We start from the raw sequence: 24,442 nt of genomic DNA, 5'->3' as shown, positions 1-24,442 counted from the left end.
TAATGTGAATAACTGAGTTTTTATATTAAAGGTTACTACTACTAGTTATTGTGTGTTTATTTCCTTATTATACATTATAAGAACCTTCCTCTCTAGAGTATGCAGGATCCTCAACCATGGCTTGTTGGACCCTTGCTGGTACTTACTCTCCCCTTACAGACGTTGTTGTTGTTTTAAGCCACTGGGGACTAAAAGTTCCAAGTAGCACGGGCTATGGTAGTGGACTTACCTGGCACAGGAGCGGGGCTGAAACTTGGAGGCCTTACAAACGTTTCCTCTCTGATTTAAGCTGATTAACTCCACCTGTCCTTAATGACACAGGTGTAAACTCCACGTGTCCTTAATGACACAGGTGTAAACTCAACCTGTCCTTAATGACACAGGTGTAAACTCCACCTGTCTTCAATGACACAGGTACAATCACCTCTTTACCAGCTGATGTCGCGTCCATCGGTCACCTGGTCATCGCCCAGGTGACGCCGTGAACCTCTAATTGTAACTGGTAAAATAATGGCACTATTGTAGCTATGCAATGGGATCTATCCCTCTTACCAGTCGGTAGTGCTTTGCCTAAGGAGCCCAGGAAAGGAGGGAGTCGATCCCATTATACGGCTTCAATATTGTCTACGACATGTATACAAATTTTACAAATATAATTGTAATTTTATTGTGCTAAAATGCATTTAAACACATTTCATAATAAGATTGAAATGTAACAAAGGGTCGTGTTTTTGTGTCAATGGTTGACTAAAGCTAGTCAACACAGAATGGAATACAGGGGGGAAGGTGGGGGGGGATGAAATTGACTCATCACGCTTGCTAGATCAATAGCAGATTGCACTAACCCCTCCCCCTTGAACCCCTACACCCCATTTGTCCCCCCCCCTTACACACCCTTAACCTCACCACCCGGTATTCCTCTCATCAAACACACTGGGAAACTCCGCTTAGTCAACACATGTGCCGTGGACAGCTCATACTAGCACTCTTGACATGTCTGGCAACAGAACAGCCAATCTAGGCGTACAGTAATGAGGCAGGGAAGCAAGATTGGGAAAGCGACTTGAAGTTGGGTAACCAATGTAGGAAATAGAGGATCCAGTCCAGACTAGAGCCAATCTCAAGTAGGGAAAATTGTCTTGCAATATGAAACTAGTTTAGCAACCAAGAAGGGTCTGACTTAATATATTAACTAAGGACACTGAGAATAACCTATAAACAATAGGAATAAATTGTTTATATTGTTTTGTTTTAAATTGAATTAATCGAGAAATAATTGGGCCAGTCGTAGTAGTGACTGGCCCAATTATTTCCTTAAGGAAATCCTTAAGGAAATCGCTCTGATGGAGGGGTGTAATCGCTCTGATGGAGGGGGGTCTGGCTCTTTGGTCCCGCCTCTCAACTGTCAATCAACAGGTGTACAGATTCCTGAGCCTACTGGACTCTATCATATCTACATTTGAAACTGTGTATGGAGTCAGCCTCCACCACATCACTGCCTAATGCATTCCATCCGTTAACTACTCTGACACTGAAAAAGTTCCTTCTAACGTCTCTGTGGCTCATGCGGGTACTCAGTTTCCACCTGTGTCCCCTTGTTCGCGTCCCACCAGTGTTGAATAGTTTATCCTTGTTTACCCGGTCGATTCCCCTGAGGATTTTGTAGGTTGTGATCATGTCTCCCGTTACTCTTCTCTCTTCTGCCACGTTATTGTGACTCATCGTCTGTATTCACCATTATTATTATTTGTCAGAGATCCGTTTGTTTTATTAATGTCTTTATTTTATGAAGGGTTATGTACCCGGGTATAGAAATAGAATTTCTAATTCTAAAACTGATAGAATTTTCTTGTAAAATGAGTACAATCACAATCGTTGGTGAAGCGTTCGTTCGTGCGTTAATTGTTAGATGTTTTTAAGAACAATTTTTGTAAGTATCATGTTCATTGTATTATGAAGATTATACATTATAAAACTGACTTTCTGAATTGTTAGATCCATACTTCTATTGCTTAGTGTTGGTTTAATCGACTCTGCGCAAAACATCGTATATATGGGTCGTGCTATTGCCTGGGTACCTGTTAATGGCTCATTGTTACAAACTCGTAATTATCCACTTGGGCCTTTTCTTTGTGTCGGTAATTGGTAGTTAATTGGCTGCCATTGGAGTCGTCCTTCCTAGTGGATCATTACCTTTGATGTGATGTCAAGGGCTATGGTGTTAGCTGAGGAGTAGCGATCGTCTAGCTGGTACCCCTGGGATGGTGCCCCTGGGATGGTGCCCCTGGGATGGTACCCCTGGTATCGTACCCCTGGGATGGTACCCCTGGTATCGTACCCCTGGGATGGTACCCCTGGTATCGTACCCCTGGGATGGTACCCCTGGTATCGTACCCCTAGTATCGTACCCTTCTGGTTGGGTCGTTAGTGTGATGCTTTACTGCCTCTAGCTGTCTCTCCCTAATATCTGTCTCATGCCTCTGCCTCATGTCTCTCCTCACATTATCTATTAGCACCATGTCTCCTCACACAATCTACCTCCTGTCTCTCGTTGTGTATCACTGATGGTGGGTCATAGAAATCTGCATACAATTAGATAAGACGTTTATTAGTAACTTTCAAAACAGGAAATAAACACAAATCATAAAACACAAACATTGAACCGTCTTGGTTAATAAAATATTTTATCTTGGTGAAAATTATCAGCGTTTGATTGCAAATCAATTGATTAATAAATACAAATATAACACAGACGAGAGAAGAGGTTTGATCAGATCCACCGGCGGTATTGTGAGGTGGTTTAGCATTATATTAATAATAATTATAGGTCTTATAGGTCTTAGAATTATAGGTCTTCTTTGGTTTGTTGCTGTCTTGCTTCTTGCACACTTTGTATCTCATTTTCGTATATATATATATATATATATATATATATATCTTTTGTTTTATGAGTGAATGAGATGTACAGTGTGTGGGTGACGGTGGGGGCTGTGATATTTTCTTGGTGTTTCTCTCTTCTGGTCTCCATTGGTCTCTCCGGCCCTGTTCCTTCCTTGTGCTTTGCTCCTTGTTCCTGCCGTATGTATGTTTTAATATCTTCATTCGTTTCCTCGTGTTCTTCATTGTTCTCTACTCCTTTATCTGCATCTTTGTTGCTTTCGCTGATTTTGTTCAACTGCTATTGTTGTTTCCGGGTTGTTTATGGCTGTTTCTGTGTTGTTCATCATTGTTCATGGCTGTTTCAGTGTTGTTCATCATTGTTCTTGGCTGTTTCTGTGGTGTTCATCGTTGTTCAAAGCTGTTCCTGTGTTGTTCATGGCTGTTCCTATGTTCCGCGGCCTTCTCGTGTTTTTCCAGGCGCTGTTCCCGCGTTGTTCTTCACTATAGTCTTATTGTTCATAGCTGTTTGTGCGTTCCTCGGCATTTCTAGGTTTCTGACTTTTTTTGCCATGTTTTTTTCCCCTTAGCTGTTTCTCTGTTAATTCGCTGTTCCCGTTTTGTTACGCTGCTCCTTAAAAGGTTGTCTTTGCTCCTGTTGTTCCTGGCTGTTCCTGGTCGCTCCAGTCATCTATTCCTCCTCCTCCGTCCGCGCCCCCCCACGCTGTTGCTGCGGCTCCTCGGCCGCTGCTGCTACTTCTCGGCCGCCCTCGGCCTAATATTTCTTGCAGTGGAAGCAATCACAGGCGCTGGCCGACTTGAAGATCAGCTCTCTTGGTCCCTCTATGCACATTACTCGCACCTTGACCTGAAAGAACCACAATGTTGATATCATGTTATATAAAGAAATGTTTATATCAAAATCATGTCCGATGAACAATATATTGCAGGCGATGAGTCACAATAACGTGGCTAAAGTATGATGACCAGACCACACACTAGAATGTGAAGGGACGACGACGTTTCGGTCCGCCCTGGACCATTCTCAAATCGAATCGACTTGAGAATGGTCCAGGACGGACCGAAACGTCGTCGTCCCTTCACCTTCTAGTGTGTGGTCTAGTCAACAATATATTCAGTCAAGGAACAATACTAAAAACACGCACAATAACAGTTTCATTAAGGTATTTGTTATTATAATAGGTAATTATAAAAGAGCCCTTACACACAAATCACAATAGCGATGAACAAATCCACAAGGGCCGTGACGAGGATTCGAACCTACGTCCGAGATCTTCCCAGACGCAGCATTAATCGACTGAGCTACGACATGGTCAAAAAGAGTTGAAACCAGTTCTACTGGACTTGGATCCTGCAGCCTCTCCGAGACACAAACCAGGGTTTTACACAACTCCCCCCAAGCACTCGAGCTATGTCAATAGGCCGTTCTCCCTCTTTATACAAGCTGCCCACTTAATAGGGCTTGATATTGGGGATAGGACGCGCATCGGAGTTTAGTATAAGGCTCGTCAGAAAGCTCCCTGGGTGACTGTAGTGTTCCACAGGAAACAGGTTATAGCCAGGGAGTGTTCCAAAGGAAACAGGTTATAGCCAGGGAGTGTTCCACAGGAAACAGGTTATAGTCAGGGAGTGTTCCACAGGAAACAGGTTATAGCCACGGAGTGTTCCACAGGAAACAGGTTATAGCCAGGGAGTGTTCCACAGGAAACAGGTTATAGCCACGGAGTGTTCCACAGGAAACAGGTTATAGCCACGGAGTGTTCCACGAGACGGCTGTGGATTAAGAACAACGTATCATTCACCAGAGGCCAGATTCACGAAGCAGTTACACAAGCACTTACGAACGTGTACATCTTTCCTCAATCTTTGACGGCTTTGGTTACATTTATTAAACAGTTTACAAGCATGAAAACTTCCCAAATCAACTGTTGTTATTGTTATAAACAGCCTCCTGGTGCTTCGGAGCTCATTAAATGTTAAATAATTGTGAACAAATCCGCCAAAGATTGAGAAACAATGAACAGGTTTGTAAGTGCTTGCGTAACTGCTTCGTGAATCTGGCTTCTGGACCCTAGGAGACTCGAACCGTGTGTTAGACCGAAGCTGTATCGACCGAACTATTGAGTCTCGGTCAACAGAGACGGATTTCAGTCTCCTAAAAGCCCAAGTGAATGAAATGTTGATTTCCACGGACGTGTTCATGACCATTTTGTTCAACCCTTCGATTAGCGAGTCCGACGCATTAACTAGAAACAGCGGCACGAGAATTACCAATTACCTCTGTAACATTAACTTATTAATGTTATGGAATTTTATCATTGATCTTCCCATGTAGTAAATGCCAGCCTAACAGAATTATAACTTGGACTAGGGGATAGAGAGTGATCCTGTGAGTATAGTGAGAGGACCCAACTTGGGCTAGGGGATAGAGAATGATCCTGTGAGTATAGTGAGAGGACCCAACTTGGGCTAGGGGATAGAGAATGATCCTGTGAGTATAGTGAGAGGACCCAACTTGGGCTAGGGGATAGAGAATGATCCTGTGAGTATAGTGAGAGGACCCAACTTGGGCTAGGGGATAGAGAATGATCCTGTGAGTATAGTGAGAGGTCCCAACTTGGGCTAGGGGGGATAGAGAGTGATCCTGTGAGTATAGTGAGAGGTCCCAACTTGGACTAGGGGATAGAGAATGATCCTGTGAGTATAGTGAGAGGCCCCAACTTGGGCTAGGGGATAGAGAATGATCCTGTGAGTATAGTGAGAGGACCCAACTTGGGCTAGGGGATAGAGAATGATCCTGTGAGTATAGTGAGAGGTCCCAACTTGGGCTAGGGGGGATAGAGAGTGATCCTGTGAGTATAGTGAGAGGTCCCAACTTGGACTAGGGGATAGAGAATGATCCTGTGAGTATAGTGAAAGGTCCCAACTTGGACTAGGGGGTAGAGACTGATCCTGTGAGTATAGTGAGAGGCCTCAACTTGTACAGGAGTTTGGTCTGGGTCGGGGCTTCGTCTTGTTTCCCGCTTAGAGGGGGGGGGGATATATCCGTGCCTAATCGTTTTCCTGTTGTCATTTCAAGTGAACTTGGGTTGACGAATAATTTGGTGTGAATGCTGAGTGATGTTTGGATGAAAAGTATTTACAGGGTTGGTGAAGGGGGTGTGGTGTTGGAGGTGTGGTGTTGGAGGTGTGGTGTTGGAGGTGTGGTGTTGGAGGTGTGGTGTTGGAGGTGTGGTGTTGGAGGTGTGGTGTTCAGGGTATTATACAATATAAATATATTTATATTATACAATATAAATAAGCAACAGGTATATATTACTGGTAGATGCAAGAGCTGAAGAATTATGTATGCTAGAGAGTGTGTGTGTGTGTGTGTGTGTGTGTGTGTGTGTGTGTGTGTGAGTGTGTGTGTGTGTGTGTGTGTGTGTGTGTGTGTGTGTGAGTGTGTGTGTGTGTGTGTGTGTGTGTGTGTGTGTGTGTGTGTGTGTGAGTGTGTGTGTGTGTGTGAGTGTGTGAGTGTGTGTGTGTGTGTGTGTGTGTGTGTGTGAGTGTGTGTGTGTGTGTGTGTGTGTGTGTGTGTGTGTGTGTGTGTGTGTGTGTGAGTGTGTGTGAGTGTTTTTGTGTGTGAGTGTGTGTGTGTGTGTGTGTGTGTGTGTGTGTGTGTGTGTGTGTGTGAGTGTGTGTGTGTGTGTGTGTGTGTGAGTGTGTGTGTGTGTGTGAGTGTGTGTGTGTGTGTGTGTGTGTGTGTGTGTGTGAGTGTGTGTGTGTGTGTGTGTGTGTGAGTGTGTGTGTGTGTGTCTACATGACGAGACCCACATGCGGGTCCCGGGTAACCGTGTGGATCAACATGCAAGCTCTCTTATTTAATATGATAATTCCACCAAACACCGAACATCTGTCACTGTTATATATTTTATTTAAAACCTTTTTTTTTCTACCTTTTCGTCAACATTGTGTTGCTTCTACCTTTGGATGATTGTGTTACTTATACCTTTGGATGATTGTTTTGCGTTCCTGAGGGCGACACTTACTGGTTGAGTGCCCGTCATAGAGAGAACAGAGACGCATGTACTGTGGAGGTGTTTGAGGTGGTGGCGCTGGGGTGGGGGTTCGGGGGATTGGGAGGGGACAGGACAAGGACATGCATGTGGACACGTTGGAATCCCCGCGACCTTGCGAGGGCTGCTATATATAGCAGTTAGTGTGAAGGGTCAGCCCTTGTTGTTGAGCTGCTGAGAGCTGCAGGCTAGGTGAGGGGTGGCACTCTCTCTCTCTCTCTCAGTGGGAGAGAGAGGGTTCACGTGGAGATATCTGCGAGGGAGGGGAGTTAACGTGAGAGTATCTGCGAGGGGAGTTAACGTGAGAGTATCTGCGACAGGGTTCACGTGGAATTACCTTAAATCTACTGCAGTTCAGTATACAAGCTTTACCAGAAACTTGGGTAACTGCCCCGAGAAGGCAGTTCCACCCCTGTCTACTTTCGAGGGCCAGTAGGCCTACTGGCACATATAACACGCTCCTCAAGACATGCTACTTGCCAAGCTAAATAGGCCTACTGTCCACAGTCTATATACCAGGCTACTTTTTGTTAAAAAAAATAATATATTAGTAAACCCTTTATTATACCTATGTGTGTAGTGATTGTATTTTAGCTCTTGGGTCCCACCTCTGGACCTTCAATCGATGAGTGATTGTATTGAATCAATATTATATGAATCTCAATTCAAATAAATATATGACACAGAACAAAGGGTTCTGTGTCATATCAGGTGTAGATTTTGTCTCCAACAATTCATTCTCCAATTAGCTGTGTTTGCATTCACTTCTCTGGCACTGAAAAAAACACCTACAAGCGAATTTCCATGTTTGCTTTTTCACTGTGTTTGTTTGGTCAAGTGTCCCTCTGCGTATCTCCTTTGTTATATATCCTGTCTTTGTCTTCCGGGGGCTTCTATACTGTCAATTACACCCGAGTATTTTGTATGTCGTGATCATGTCTTCCTCGTTCTTACAATGACGTATGGCTTTGGGTATTTATTTTGTACATACAGCTCATACTTCTCAGCTCTAGGACTAATCTGACGACTTGACTCTGGCCGTTCTTCAGTTTCGTTGGTTTGAGATGATATATTGGTATATCACATGTGCTACTGAGGTCCTGAAGACTTTGGTTCATTATGGTGTTCAGCCTTGCACGTTCCGCTGATACTATCTGGGTGATGTGTGCCTCGGGAGACAGGCTCAGTGTGACGGGAAGGGAAGCGAACTATCAGGAGATAGCACCAATCCATTACGAGTATATAACACTGGGAAGGGATCAGGATAAGGATTTGGGATGGGACCGGGGTAGGGGGGGGGGGGAAGGAATGATGCCCAACCACTTGGACGGTCGGGGATTGAACGCCGACCTGCATGAAGCGAGACCGTCGCTTCATGATCGTATTTCTCCGTGCAACTCCAAGACCGCTTTTTCCTCCTTTTTAGCACTTTGCGTTACAGAGTCCTCTCTCTCCACCATCCATTTTCATTCATTTTAATTTGCTGGAGTTGAGTTGTAGCAGTCACGCGATGTACCATTCTTGCCTCACGCGAGCTAATGGGCTTTAGTAGTTTCCTGCACTTTTATGTAGGTATTAAAAACAAAAATTAGCCCACTGTTAAAGTGGGCGTGTGTGAGCGTCAGTGTATGTGTGTGCCTGGCTGTCTCCTCATTCTTGTTAGTTCTTCCCTGAACACCTCCATGAAGAGCTTGTTGTCATCTGGCAAGTCTTCCTCGTTCTTCGCCTCGCTGGGATACGTAGCCGCGGGGCCTCCATTGGCACTCTCATCGATCTCTTGACACTCCTCTAACGTAGAGGAAAAGAGCGTTATGATGTAGGGAAAGATGAGAATAAGGAGGGTAAAATTGAGACAGATGAAGATAATCTGGCCGATAATCCCGCCTTCATCTTTGTACTCTTAGTAATCGAGTTCACCGAGAGAGATCTCGGCCATGGAGAGCACGGCGCCAGAGAACGAGCTGTACCCCTCGGAGTGAACACCGAAGAACAGGTAGGTGCCGCCAGCCAGGGCCACCTGCAGGAGGGCGATCAAGACCAGGAAGGAGGCGATGCTAATCAACCCAGCACGAATGCTCCTGACGAATTTAGAGAGGAAGCCGTAGCCCAGCCAGGCCAGGGTCAGTACTCGGGCGTATATTGCCATGACCCAGATGGTCTCCAGTTTGGCGTATCGATGCTGGAGAGCTGCGTGACCTTCCATACCCGCGTACTCTCCCTCTCCGAACTTTCTATGGATACTGAGGAGTCCGGATTCTTCGCTGTGGGTGACGAGGTAAGCCAAGAGGGTCGCCAGCAGCAAGAGGTCGAATATCAGAGCCCAAATCTCTCGAGCGGTTCTTCGATAATTCAAGATGTCGACAGCGGTGAGGATGAAGAGGAGGAAGAAAGCGACTGCCGGTAGGACGACCCCGCGACGGCTAATAGGCACAATGTCGGGTGTCACCCACCACCTGCTGAAGGCCAGGTTCTCCCAAACTACGCCGACACTGCACGACAACCCGTCTCTGAAGTCGTGCAGAGTCATCGACACTGTCACCGTCTGCGACATATTGTCCAACCATCGATTTTCGTCGAGTTCTACAAAAGTGGCGGAAATGGAGTTCTTGGCGCAGGCTTTCTTGTCCAGGGCGGTGAGGCAGAGGCCGGGAGAGTACACGTCCATGTAGTACCCGCCGCCTGGGATGCTGCAGCGTCGCCCTCTCATCTCCGGTAACCCAGCATCCTCGGCATAGTCCCACGCAGACACTGTTAGCGAGAGATTCTCCGGACGCTCTCTCGGATTGGTGTCCTGATTGGCCCAGTCACACCCATCACGTACGTAGACTGTATGGGCGGCGTCGGCCACCCGCAGCTGTCGCAACCGTACCACGCCCACTACGCCCACCACGCCCACGTCAGTCTCAACGTGGGTGCTGATGTATTCCTTGAGGTTCTCCATGAAGGCGTCGACTTCACTCATCTCCAGGTAATTCATCTCCTCCTGGTCCAGGAGCTCGGGGCGGGCCACTCGAGCTCCCCTCTTCAGGAGATCGGAGGCCGCCGCCCGGAGCGCCCACAGGGGCTAGACGTCGTGGGAGAGGACGCTGAGGGCGCAGATAGTGGTCGTGAGGGCGGCGAGGCACAGGATGAGGGCGAGGAGGGCGTGCCTCTGCCTCGCCCATGCCACTATGTACGACCACACTTTCTTAACGCCCCTCCACGAAAATCTCCATGCCATTTTTTGGCGAGAATAAACAATTAAAAAAACGGAGGAATATAGAATAACGATCTGAGGGAGAAATGAATAGAAACGTGTAATACGGTTGTTTACGATGTATTGAGATGAGAGAGAGAGAACCTCTGGTTTGACCTTGAGCTGTATTTTCAGGGTTGACATGCCAGGATATGACAACAGAGCCATGCCTGAGGGGTTGTAAATGAAACACGGATACCGGTAACCGTAGAGTTAATGCGGGTGAGGGACACCCCTTTTTACTGTCATGTTGCCTTATTCACTCGTGTGTTTTTATTCTCTCGTGTGTTGATGATGATATCCTCATAATGCACCCGGAGTCTGATAGTGCAGACACTATCATAGTGCACTACTGATCAGATGCCTCTGTATGACTGACCATCCTGTGTGATGGGGATTTTTAGCATTATGTAGCATTATGCTACATTAACTACGCTACATTATGTAGCATTATGCATTATTATTTAGCATTTTTAGCATTATGTCTTTTTGACACACTGTTACTCCCCTTCATATAGTCTAGGGCAGCTGCACAAATGCTGATGGCCCTAAAAAATGTTTACTTAACAAAAACAGAAACCCGATTTATAATCAGGCAGTAAGCTGGGCTAAACTTCAATACCCAGGTAGACAAGTACTTAGGAACCTGTATATCTTTTCTCCATCTTTGACGGCTTTTATTACATTTATTAAACAGTTTTCGACCATCAGAACTTCTAATCAAATAGTTATAAAGAGCCCCAAACCTAGTTGTTCAGAGCTCATAAACTGTGTATTATATATAAACAAAGGCGTCAAAGAATGTTGTGTAGGGACTTGCATAACTGAACATAAAAAGTGAGTGAACATAAAAGAGGCTGTAGAATTCAACTCAAATAGTTGTAACGCCATTGGTGCCGTCAACCTGACTGTTTTCACCCCCTTTGCTCGCGGCTCAGTCTTTTCAATTCTTTTCAGTTGTTTCATATCTCTCGGCCCCTTTTCTGGCTCCATGGTGTGTGCTCTTTCATAGCCCATTCTCCTGTTTTGGTAGTAATTATAATAACGATAAGGACCAAAGTATATATATACCGACAAAGGTGCCTAGAACCACGAGTCTAGAGCGCTGTCCACTCAGCCAGCCAGCCCCCCAGTGTGTGTGTGTGTGTGTGTCACATGATCATGATGAGTGTACATGATCACTACACATGGTCATCATGAGTGTACATGATCACTACACATGGTCATCATGAGTGTACATGATCACTACACACGGTCATCATGGGTGTACATGATCACTACACATGGTCATCATGGGTGTACATGATCACTACACATGGTCATCGTGGGGTGTACATGATCACTACACATGGTCACCAACATTGCACATCACCACCGCACACAATCATTAGTGTACACCCAAAGTACACACAATCACTTAGTGTACATACCACATATCATAAATAGTTATAAGCTCATCATCCGCACACTCGATCATCATTAGTGTACCTTATGAAAGCAGGTAATACCATGAGTGTAAATCATCATTGTACTCAATCGTCTTAAGTGCTCATCATCACTACACACTGTCATCATGAGTATCCATCATTACTACACACACAACATTCGTCACTACACAGTAGTCAGACCAATCCTGGAGTATGCAGCTCCAGCCTGGAGTTCATACCTAGTTAAACACAAGACAAAGTTAGAGAAGATTCAGCGGTATGCCTCCAGACTCGTCCCGGAACTGAGAGGAATGAGCTACGAGGAAAGGCTAAAGGAGCTGAACCTCACGTCCCTGGAAAACAGAAGAGTAAGGGGAGACATGATAACCACCTACAAAATTCTCAGGGGAATTGACAGGGTGGACAAAAACAAACTCTTCAGCACGGGTGGAACACGAACAAGGGGACACAGGTGGAAACTTAGCACCCAGATGAGCCACAGAGACGTTATTAAGAATTTTTTCAGTGTCAGAGTAGTTAATAAGTGGAATGTACTAGGAAGTGATGTGGTGGAGGCTGACTCCATACACAGTTTCAAATATAAATATGATAGAGCCCAGTAGGCTCAGGAATCTGTACACCAGTTGATTGACGGTTGAGAGGCGGGACCAAAGAGGCAAAGCTCAACCCCCGCAAGCATAGCTAGGTGAGTAACAATTATTGTACCTAACAATCACCGACCGTCCAATTGGTTGGCTTACCAATCCTTCCCACCGCCCTATCCTAAATCATTATCCTCCTATCCCTTCCAAGTGCTATATAGTCGTATTTTTTTTTTATTATTATTATTTTCTACCACAAACGTAGCCACGCATTTACAATGCTAATCAGCATATATACATTTTCTTCTGTCCTCTATAGACAGGATTAGAGATCAGTTAAACATATAGTTCAGGGATAGTCGTATAGTTTGAAAGTACTTTGTACTTTCCTCCTGATAACCTAACCAATACCCTATATCATACAGAACATTCCTACCTAACTATATAATTATGATCTAGGATATTAGGCACTCCTTCCCCCACCACAATACATCTACTTTTGTGTAGAAACAACTTAGTTTCCCTTTGCCCTCGTAAAATATATAATTGCTTCATCTGAGAGAAGCAAAATGAAGCAGCAGCTGGAGGATGGGACTGGGTCTACGAGTCAGTCCAACTACACCTCTTGGATAACTTCCAAGGACCTGCTTCAAATGCTTCGTATTACATTAGGACTCGAAGAGATTAATGATAGATTTACCTGGAAAAGCTCTCAAACGGAAATAGATAAACTAGAAGTATAAAAATAAGAAAAAATAAGGGAAGTCATGGACTCTGAGATGAAAAAAAGATATGGAGACGAAGCACGGAGTAGGAAGAGAGAAGAGAATAAGCAACAGAGGGAGGAAGAACGGAAGAGGAAGAGAGAAGAGAATAAGCAACAGAGGGAGGACGAACGGAAGAGGAAGAGAGAAGAGAATAAGCAACAGTGGGAGGAAGAACGGAAGAGGAAGAGAGAAGAGAATAAGCAACAGAGGGAGGAAGAACGGAAGAGGAAGAGAGAAGAGAATAAGCAACAGAGGGAGGAAGAACGGAAGAGGAAGAGAGAAGAGAATAAGCAACAGAGGGAGGAAGAACGGAAGAGGAAGAGAGAAGAGAATAAGCAACAGAGGGAGGAAGAACGGAAGAGGAAGAGAGAAGAGAATAAGCAACAGAGGGAGGAAGAACGGAAGAGGAAGAGAGAAGAGAATAAGAAACAGAGGGAGGAAGAACGGAAGAGGAAGAGAGAAGAGAATAAGCAACAGAGGGAGGAAGAACGGAAGAGGAAGAGAGAGGAGAATAGGCAACAGAGGGAGGAAGAACGGAAGAGGAAGAGAGAGGAGAATAGGCAACAGAGGGAGGAAGAACGGAAGAGGAAGAGAGAAGAGAATAAGCAACAGAGGGAGGAAGAACGGAAGAGGAAAAAGGAAGAAAAAAGGGACAGGAGGCATTGAGAGGGAAAAGAGAAGGGAAAAACTAAAGATTATTTTTTAAGTTTAACTTCCAACGAAAGTGGAAGTTATGAGAGTGGTGACTGGTTGGTGAAGGGGGGGGGGCGGGGTGTGTGTGTGTGTGTGTGTGTGTGTGTGTGTGTGTGTGTGTGTGTGTGTGTGTGTGTGTGTGTGTGTGTGTGTGTGTGTGTGTACTCACCTATTTGTACTCGGGTATTTGTGTCTGCAGGATCGAGTATTGATTCTAGGATCCCGCCTTTCCAGCTATCGGTTGTTTACAGCAATGACTCCGGTCCTGTTTCCCTATTATACCTAGTTTTAAAATTATGAATAGAGTTTGCTTCCACAACCTGTTCCTGAAGTGCATTCCATTTTTCCACTACTCTCACGTTAAAAGAAAACTTCCTAACATCTCTGTGACTCATCTGAGTTTCCAACTTCGAAACATGTCCCCTCGTTCTGTTAATATTACGTGTAAACATTTCATCTATTTTTACTTTGTCAATTCCCCTGAGTATTTTATACGTTCCTATCATCATACCTATACGTTCCTACCCCCTTCCTATACCCTTCCACTACACATAAGGGGCATAACTGGCCGACCCCTCACAGTGTTCAAGAGAGAACTGGATAAGCACCTCCAAAGGATGCCTGATCAACCAGGCTGTGACTCATACGTCAGGCTGCGAGCACCCGCGTCTAACAGCCTGGTTGATCAGTCCAGCAACCAGGAGGCCTGGTCGACGACCGGGCCGCGGGGACACTGAGCCCCGGAAGCACCTCAAGGTAGGTATCATATCCCCCCTCTTCCCTCTTTTTTCTAGTGTCGTAAGGCACAGATCCCTCAGGCGCTCCTCATACCCCATCTCTTGTAGGTCTGGGACGAGTCTCGTTGCAAACCTCTGAACCTTTTCCAGTTTCATTATATGCTTCTTCAGATGGGGACTCCATGATGAGGCGGCATACTCCAAGACTGGTCTCACGTAGGCAGTGTAAAGCGCCCTAAAAGCCTTCTCACTTAGGTTTCTGAATGATGTTCTAACTTTTGCCAGTGCAGAGTACGCTGTTGTCGATATCCCATTTATGTGCGCCTCAGGAGTTAGATTAGGTGTTATGTCCACTCCCAGGTCTCTCTCTCGAATTGTTACAGGTAGGCAGTTCCCCTTTGCTGTGTACTGTCCCTTTGGTCTCCTATCACCTGATCCCATTTCCATAACTTTACATTTACTCGTGTTGAACTCCAGTAGCCCTTTCTCTGACCATCTCTGCAACCTGTTCAGGTTCTCTTGGAGGATCCTATAATCCTCATCTGTCACAACTCTTCTCATTAATTTTGCGTCATCCGCGAACATCGACATGTAGGAATCTACTCCTGTAAACATGTTATTTACGTAAATTAGAAATGGAATTGGTCCCAGCACCGATCCTTGAGGTACTCCACTCGGTACTGTTCGCCAGTCCGACTTCTCGCCCCTTACCATTACTGTCTGACTCCTTCCTGTTAGGTAGTTCCTTACCCATGCTAGGGCCTTTCCGCTTACTCCTGCCTGCCTCTCAAGTTTGAGGAGCCGTCTCATGTGAGATACTGTATCAAAGGCCTTTTGGCAGTCTAGAAATATGCAGTCTACCCTGCCTTCTCTGTCCTGCCTTATCCTTGTTATTTTATCATAGAATTCCAGAAGGTTTATTAGGCATAGTAACCCTGTCCAGAACCCATGTTGGTGTTTGTTTACAAACCCAATGCTCTCCAGGTGTGCAACAAGTCTTAGCCTAATTATTCTTTCAAGTATTTTGCAGGGGATGCTTGTCAGTGATACGGGTCGGTAGTTAAGTGCCTCCTCCCTATCACCTTTCTTGAAAATCAGCACGACATTTGCCTTCTTCCAACAACTGGGCAATTCTCCCGACATAAGTGATTCATTAAAGATCCTTGCCAGAGGCACGCTGAGGGCCTGCGCTGCTTCTTTTAGTATCCACGGTGATACTTTGTCTGGTCCAACCGCTTTAGTTGTATCCAGTGTTGTCAACTGTTTCATTACCTCCTCTGTTGTCATCTCTATATCTGATAGTCTTTCATCTAGGGTAATCTCTTCTAACAATGGGAGCTGCTCAGGCTCAATTGGGAACACTCCATGGAAACTTGCATTCACTGCCTCGCAGATTTCCTTGTCACTTTCTGTATATGCCCCTTCTGTCTTCCTTAGTCTTGCCACTTGGTCGTTCACCGACATCTTCCTTCTTATATGGCTATGTAGTAATTTAGGTTGCTTTTTCGCTTTGATTGCAATATCATTCTCATGATTTCTTTCCGATACTCGTCTTATGTTAATGTAATCATTCCTAGCTCTGTTACATCTAATCCTGTTGTCCTCTGTCCTTTGTCTGCTGTACTTCCTCCACTCCCGCCTGCTTCTCATTTTTGCTTCCTGATACTGTCTATTAAACCATGGGTTATTAGTATATTCCCTCCTGCTTTTTTTCCCTTACTGTTGGTATAAATCTCTCTTCGGCCTCCTTGCTTTTCCATACGACTAGGTTCATCATATCTTGGACTGTTTTTCCTCTAATTTCTTCATCCCAGTGTGTGTGCGTGTGCGTGTGTGTGTGTGTGTGTGTGTGTGTGTGTGTGTGTGTGTGTGTGTTAAAGATCAACCGCGTATAAGACCAGCTGTGTTGCTATACAGACTACACAATTTGCAGAGTATTATTACCATCATTACCTGCATTGCAACATGACATGAATGTTGCACAACAACTGGAGCAACAGCGGCAAAAGTACACACACACAACGCCGGTGAATTTACCATTGACCACATTAACAGTCTTTCAGCCCTTTCTTCTAAGCCTTTATCACTCACCTCTCTTCTTTCTATTGTTAATGGTCTCGTTGTGTTTAATATCTCGCGCCCATTATGTCTCTTTCTGGCTCATTCATTCCCCCCCCACCCCCTCGCCCCATTACACAACCCCCCCCCCCCATCACACAACACATCCCTCCCACTACACACTCTTCACAAGGTTGTGTGGTAAAGGGGAAGGTTGTGTGGTAATGGGGAAGGTTGTGAGGTAATAGGGAAGCTTGTGTGATGATGGGGAAGGTTGTGTGGTAATGGGGAAGGTTGTGTGGTAATAGGGAAGGTTGTGTGGTAATGGGGAAGGTTGTGTAGTAATGGGGAAGGTTGTGTGGTAATGGGGAAGGTTGTGTGGTAATGGGGAAGGTTGTGTGGTAATGGAGAAGGTTGTGTGGTAATGGGGAAGGTTGTGTGGTAATGGGGAAGGTTGTGTGGTAATGGGGAAGATTGTGTGGTAATGGGGAAGGGTTTGTGGTAATGGGGAAGGTTGTGTGGTAATGGGGAAGGTTGTGTGGTAATGGGGAAGGTTCTGTGGTAATGGGGAAGGTTGTGTGGTAATGGGGAAGGTTGTGTGTGGTAATGGGGAAGGTTGTGTGGTAATGGGGAAGGTTGTGTGGTAATGGGGAAGGTTGTGTGGTAATGGGGAAGGTTGTGTGGTAATGGGGAAGGTTGTGTGGTAATTTGGAAGGTTGTGTGGTAATGGGGAAGGTTGTGTGGTAATGGGGAAGGTTGTGTGGTAATGGGGAAGGTTGTGTGGTAATGGGGAAGATTGTGTGGTAATGGGGAAGGTTGTGTGGTAATGGCCCACATCACTGACTAGTGCATTCCATCTGTTAACTACTATGACACTGAAAAAGTTCCTTCTAACGTCTCTGTGGCTCATGTGGGTACTCAGTTTCCCACCTGTGTCCCCTTGTTCGCGTACCACCAGTGTTGAATAGCTTATCCTTGTCTACCCGATCGATTCCCCTGAGGATTTTTGTAGGTAGTGATCATGTCTCCCCTTACTCTTCTGTCTTCCAGTGTCATAAGGTGCATTTCCCGCAGCCTTTCCTCGTAACTCATGCCTCTTAGTTCTGGGACTAGTCTAGTGGCATACTTTTAAACTTTTTGAAGCTTCACCTTATGCTTAACAAGGTACGGGCTCCATGCTGGGGCCTCATACTCCTAAGATTGATCTTACATATGTGGTGTACAAGATTCTGAATGATTCCTTACACAGGTTCCTGAAGGCTGTTCTGATGTTAGCCAGCCTCGCATATGCCGCAGACGTTATTCTTTTTATGTGGGCTTCAGGAGACAGGTTTGGTGTGATATCAACTCCTAGATCTTTCTCTCTGTCTGTTTCATTAAGTACTTCATCTCCTATTCTGTGTCCTGTGTCTGGCATCCTATTTCCACCGCCTAGTTTCATTACTTTGCCTTTACTCGGGTTGAACTTTTAACAGCCATTTGTTGGACCATTCATTCAGTCTGTCTAGATCATCTTGTAGCCTCCTACTATCATCCTCTGTTTCAATCCTCACAATTTTTGGATCATCAACAAAGATTGAGAGAAACGAGTTTATATCCTCTGGGAGATCATTTACATATATCAGAAACAGTATAGGTCCAATTACTGACCCCTGCGGGACTCCACTTGTAACGTCTCGCCAATCTGAGATCTCACCCTTCACATTGACTCGTTGTCTCCTGTTGCTTAGGTACTCCTTTACCCAATGGAGTACCTTCCGTTTCACTCCAGCCTGCATCTCCAGCTTTTTCACTAGCCTCTTGTGTGGTACTGTTTCAAAGGCTTTCTGGCAATCCAAAAATATACAGTCTGCCCACCCTTTTCTTGCCTGATTTTTGTTGCCTAGTCGTAGAATTCAAGTAACCCTGTGAGGCAGGACTTGCCATCCTAGAACTCATGTTGATGCTGTGTTACAAAGTTCTTTCACTCCAGATGTTCCACTAGCTTTCTTCGCACAATCTTCTCCATCAGCTTGCATGGTATGCAGGTTAGGGACACTGGCCTGTAGTTCAGTGCCTCCTGTCTATCCCCTTTTTCGTATATCGGGACTACGTTAGCTGCTTTCTAAATTTCTGGCAGTTCTCCTGTTGCCAGTGATTTGTTATACACTATGGAGAGTGACAGGCACAGTTCTTCTGCTCCTTCCAATAGTATCCAAGGGGAGATTCCATCTGGGCCTATAGCCTTTGTCACATCCAACTCTAGTAAACACTTCCTTACTTCCCCGCTGGTAATCTCAAACTCTTCCAGTGATTCCTGGTTAACTATTCCCTCTCTTATCTCTGGAATTTCTCCTTGCTCTTCTTGTGTGTGTGTGTGTGTGTGTGTGTGTGTGTGTGTGTGTGTGTGTGTGTGTGTGTGTGTGTGTGTGTGTGTGACTTGGTCATCATGGGTGTACATGATCACTACACATGGTCATCATGGGTGTACATGATCACTACACATGGTTATCATGGGGTGTACATGATCACTACACATGGTCATCATGGGTGTACATGATCACTACACATGGTCATCATGGGGTGTACATGATCACTACACATGGTCATCATGGGGTGTACATGATCACTACACATGGTCATCATGGGTGTACATTATCACTACACATGGTCATCATGGGTGTACATGATCACTACACATGGTCATCATGGGTGTACATGATCACTACACATGGTCATCATGGGTGTACATGATCACTACACATGGTCATCATGGGTGTACATGATCACTACACATGATCATCATGAGTGTACATGATCACTACACATGGTCATCATGGGTGTACATGATCACTACACATGGTCATCATGGGTGTACATGATCACTACACATGGTTATCATGAGTATCCATCATAACTACTCATGTTCATAATGAGAGTATAACATTAGTATACATGCTCATAATGAGGGTATAGCATCAGTATACATGATCATAATGAGAGTATAACATCAGTATACATGATCATAATGAGAGTATAACATCAGTATACATGATCATAATGAGAGTATGTCATCAGTATACATGATCATAATGAGAGTATAACATCAGTATACATGATCATAATGAGAGTATAACATCAGTATACATGATCATAATGAGTATAACATCAGTATACATGATCATAATGAGAGTATAACATCAGTATACATGATCATAATGAGAGTATAACATCAGTATACGTGATGATAATGAGTATATCATCAGTATACATGATTATAATGAGAGTATAACATTAGTATACATGATTATAATGAGAGTATATCATCAGTATACATGCTCATAATGAGAGTATGTCATCAGTATACATGATCATAATGAGAGTATATCATCAGTATACATGATCATAATGAGAGTATAACATCAGTATACATGATTATAATGAGAGTATATCATCAGTATACATGATCATAATGAGAGTATAACATTAGTATACATGATCATAATGAGAGTATATCATCAGTATACATGATCATAATGAGAGTATGTCATCAGTATACATGATCATAATGAGAGTATAACATCAGTATACGTGATGATAATGAGTATATCATCAGTATACATGATCATAATGAGAGTATAACATCAGTATACGTGATAATAATGAGTATATCATCAGTATACATGATCATAATGAGAGTATAACATCAGTATACATGATCATAATGAGAGTATAACATCAGTATACGTGATGATAATGAGTATATCATCAGTATACGTGATGATAATGAGTATATCATCAGTATACGTGATGATAATGAGTATATCATCAGTATACGTGATGATAATGAGTATATCATCAGTATACATGATCATAATGAGAGTATAACATCAGTATACATGATGATAATGAGTATATCATCAGTATACATGATCACGATGTACAATATTGAATTAACAATAAATGATAACAACAAAATATAGAGGAATATTTCTTCAGTATAGAAACATTTAAACTATTAACACAACAATGTCCAGAAACCGCCTCATTACACTGTTAACAGTACAATCACCACTGCAGTATAAACATGAATGTCACGTCTTGACCATTCAGTGAAAAGTAACATTCAACAGAAATATAGATTTTGTTAGACACCAAACACCACACACAACATTCCTCACTACACAGTAACAATTATTGTACCCAACAATCACCGACAGTCCAAGTGGTTGGGTTAACAATCCTTCCCACCGTCTTATCCTAAATCATTATCCTCCTATCCCTTCCAAGTGCTATATAGTCGTATAGTTTGAAAGTACTTTGTACTTTCCTCCTGATAATAACCTAACCAATACCCAATATTATACAGAACATTCCTACCTAACTATATAATTATGATCTAGGATATTAGGCACTCCTTCCCCCACCATAATACATCTACTTTTGTGTAGAAACAACTTAGTTTCCCTTTGCCCTCGTAAAATATATAATTACTTCATCTGAGAGAAGCAAAATGAAGCAGCAGCAGGAGGATGGGACTGGGTCTACGAGTCAGTCCAACTACACCTCTTGGATAACTTCCAAGGACCTGCTTCAAATGCTTCGTATTACATTAGGACTCGAAGAGATTAATGATAGATTTACCTGGAAAAGCTCTCAAACGGAAATAGATAAACTAGAAGTATAAAAATAAGAAAAAATAAGGGAAGTCATGGACTCTGAGATGAAAAAAAGATATGGAGACGAAGCACGGAGTAGGAAGAGAGAAGAGAATAAGCAACAGAGGGAGGAAGCACGGAGTAGGAAGAGAGAAGAGAATAAGCAACAGAGGAGAGAAGAGAATAAGAAACAGAGGGAGGAAGCACGGGAGAGGAGGAGAGAAGAGAATAGGCAACAGAGGGAGGACGAACGGAAGAGGAAGAGAGAAGAGAATAAGCAACAGAGGGAGGAAGAACGGAAGAGGAAGAGAGAAGAGAATACGCAACAGAGGGAGGACGAACGGAAGAGGAAGAGAGAAGAGAATAAGCAACAGAGGGAGGAAGAACGGAAGAGGAAGAGAGAAGAGAATAAGCAACAGAGGGAGGAAGAACGGAAGAGGAAGAAAGAGGAGAATAGGCAACAGAGGGAGGAAGAACGGAAGAGGAAGAGAGAAGAGAATAAGCAACAGAGGGAGGAAGAACGGAAGAGGAAGAGAGAAGAGAATAAGCAACAGAGGGAGGAAGAACGGAAGAGGAAGAGAGAGGAGAATAGGCAACAGAGGGAGGAAGAATGGAAGAGGAAGAGAGAAGAGAATAAGCAACAGAGGGAGGAAGAACGGAAGAGGAAGAGAGAAGAGAATAAGAAACAGAGGGAGGAAGAACGGAAGAGGAAGAGAGAAGAGAATAAGCAACAGAGGGAGGAAGAACGGAAGAGGAAAAAGGAAGAAAAAAGGGACAGGAGGCATTGAGAGGGAAAAGAGAAGGGAAAAACTAAAGATTATTTTTTAAGTTTAACTTCCAACGAAAGTGGAAGTTATGAGAGTGGTGACTGGTTGGTGAAGGGGGGGGGGGACTGTCACAGTGGGGGGCGGGGTGTGTGTGTGTGTGTGTACTCACCTATTTGTACTCGGCTATTTGTGTCTGCAGGATCGAGTATTGATTCTAGGATCCCGCCTTTCCAGCTATCGGTTGTTTACAGCAATGACTCCGGTCCTGTTTCCCTATCATACCTAGTTTTAAAATTATGAATAGAGTTTGCTTCCACAACCTGTTCCTGAAGTGCATTCCATTTTTCCACTACTCTCACGTTAAAAGAAAACTTCCTAACATCTCTGTGACTCATCTGAGTTTCCAACTTCGAAACATGTCCCCTCGTTCTGTTAATATTACGTGTAAACATTTCATCTATTTTTACTTTGTCAATTCCCCTGAGTATTTTATACGTTCCTATCATCATACCTATACGTTCCTACCCCCTTCCTATACACTTCCACTACACATAAGGGGCATAACTGGCCGACCCCTCACAGTGTTCAAGAGAGAACTGGATATGCACCTCCAAAGGATGCCTGATCAACCAGGCTGTGACTCATACGTCAGGCTGCGAGCAGCTGCGTCTAACAGCCTGGTTGATCAGTCCAGCAACCAGGAGGCCTGGTCGACGACCGGGCCGCGGGGACACTGAGCCCCGGAAGCACCTCAAGGTAGGTATCATATCCCCCCTCTTCCCTCTTTTTTTCTAGTGTCGTAAGGCACAGATCCCTCAGGCGCTCCTCATACCCCATCTCTTGTAGGTCTGGGACGAGTCTCGTTGCAAACCTCTGAACCTTTTCCAGTTTCATTATATGCTTCTTCAGATGGGGACTCCATGATGAGGCGGCATACTCCAAGACTGGTCTCACGTAGGCAGTGTAAAGCGCCCTAAAAGCCTTCTCACTTAGGTTTCTGAATGATGTTCTAACTTTTGCCAGTGCAGAGTACGCTGTTGTCGATATCCCATTTATGTGCGCCTCAGGAGTTAGATTAGGTGTTATGTCCACTCCCAGGTCTCTCTCTCGAATTGTTACAGGTAGGCAGTTCCCCTTTGCTGTGTACTGTCCCTTTGGTCTCCTATCACCTGATCCCATTTCCATAACTTTACATTTACTCGTGTTGAACTCCAGTAGCCCTTTCTCTGACCATCTCTGCAACCTGTTCAGGTTCTCTTGGAGGATCCTACAATCCTCATCTGTCACAACTCATCTCATTAATTTTGCGTCATCCGCGAACATCGACATGTAGGAATCTACTCCTGTAAACATGTTATTTACGTAAATTAGAAATGGAATTGGTCCCAGCACCGATCCTTGAGGTACTCCACTTGGTACTGTTCGCCAGTCCGACTTCCCGCCCCTTACCATTACTGTCTGGCTCCTTCCTGTTAGGTAGTTCCTTACCCATGCTAGGGCCTTTCCGCTTACTCCTTCCTGCCTCTTAAGTTTGAGGAGCCGTCTCCTGTGAGATACTGTATCAAAGGCCTTTTGGCAGTCTAGAAATATGCAGTCTGCCCAGCCTTCTCTGTCCTGCCTTATCCTTGTTATTTTATCATAGAATTCCAGAAGGTTTATTAGGCATGGTTTCCCTGTCCAGAACCCATGTTGGTGTTTGTTTACAAACTCAATGCTCTCCAGGTGTGCAACAAGTCTTAGCCTAATTATTCTTTCAAGTATTTTGCAGGGGATGCTTGTCAGTGATACGGGTCTGTGGTTAAGTGCCTCCTCCCTATCACCTTTCTTGAAAATCAGCACGACATTTGCCTTCTTCCAACAACTGGGCAATTCTCCCGTCATAAGTGATTCATTAAAGATCCTTGCCAGAGGCACGCTGAGGGCCTGCGCTGCTTCTTTTAGTATCCACGGTGATACTTTGTCTGGTCCAACCGCTTTAGTTGTATCCAGTGTTGTCAACTGTTTCATTACCTCCTCTGCTGTCATCTCTATATCTGGTAGTCTTTCATCTAGGGTAATCTCTTCTAACAATGGGAGCTGCTCAGGCTCAATTGGGAACACTCCATGCAAACTTGCATTCACTGCCTCGCAGATTTCCTTGTCACTTTCTGTATATGCCCCTTCTGTCTTCCTTAGTCTTGTCACTTGGTCGTTTACCGACATCTTCCTTCTTATATGGCTATGTAGTAATTTAGGTTGCTTTTTCGCTTTGATTGCAATATCATTCTCATGATTTCTTTCCGACACTCGTCTTATGTTAATGTAATCATTCCTAGGTCTGTTACATCTAATCCTGTTGTCCTCTGTCCTTTGTCTGCTGTACTTCCTCCACTCCCTCCTGCTTCTCATTTTTGCTTCCTGATACTGTCTATTAAACCATGGGTTATTTTTGTTATATTCCCTCCTGCTTTTTTCCCCTTACTGTTGGTTTAAATCTCTCTTCGGCCTCCTTGCTTTTCCATACGACTAGGTTCATCATATCTTAGACTGCTTTTCCTCTAATTTCTTCCTCCCTGTGTGTGTG

At 44.3% G+C, this 24,442-nt stretch overlaps 2 protein-coding genes across 3 annotated transcripts in view; one reads left to right on the top strand and one right to left on the bottom strand.

The window, feature by feature from the left end:
- Positions 1-24,442, top strand: part of LOC138356725 (tol-Pal system protein TolA-like) — a 217,043-nt gene that overhangs the window by 161,046 nt on the left and 31,555 nt on the right. The window lies entirely within an intron of this gene.
- The window catches only part of Gpa2 (Glycoprotein hormone alpha 2), a gene marked incomplete at its 5' end in the record, with an annotated part of 73,526 nt that continues 51,675 nt past the window's right edge, over positions 2,592-24,442 (bottom strand). The window contains 1 exon segment of the mRNA XM_069312986.1: positions 2,592-3,745. Within this exon segment, the coding sequence (XP_069169087.1) occupies positions 3,653-3,745 (93 nt within the window). The 3' untranslated portion in view covers positions 2,592-3,652.

The sequence above is a fragment of the Procambarus clarkii genome, chromosome 7 (assembly GCF_040958095.1).
Source record: "Procambarus clarkii isolate CNS0578487 chromosome 7, FALCON_Pclarkii_2.0, whole genome shotgun sequence".
NCBI lineage: Eukaryota > Metazoa > Arthropoda > Malacostraca > Decapoda > Cambaridae > Procambarus > Procambarus clarkii.
Note: the sequence above shows the minus strand (reverse complement) of the source record. Positions and strands in the feature narration are given on the sequence as shown.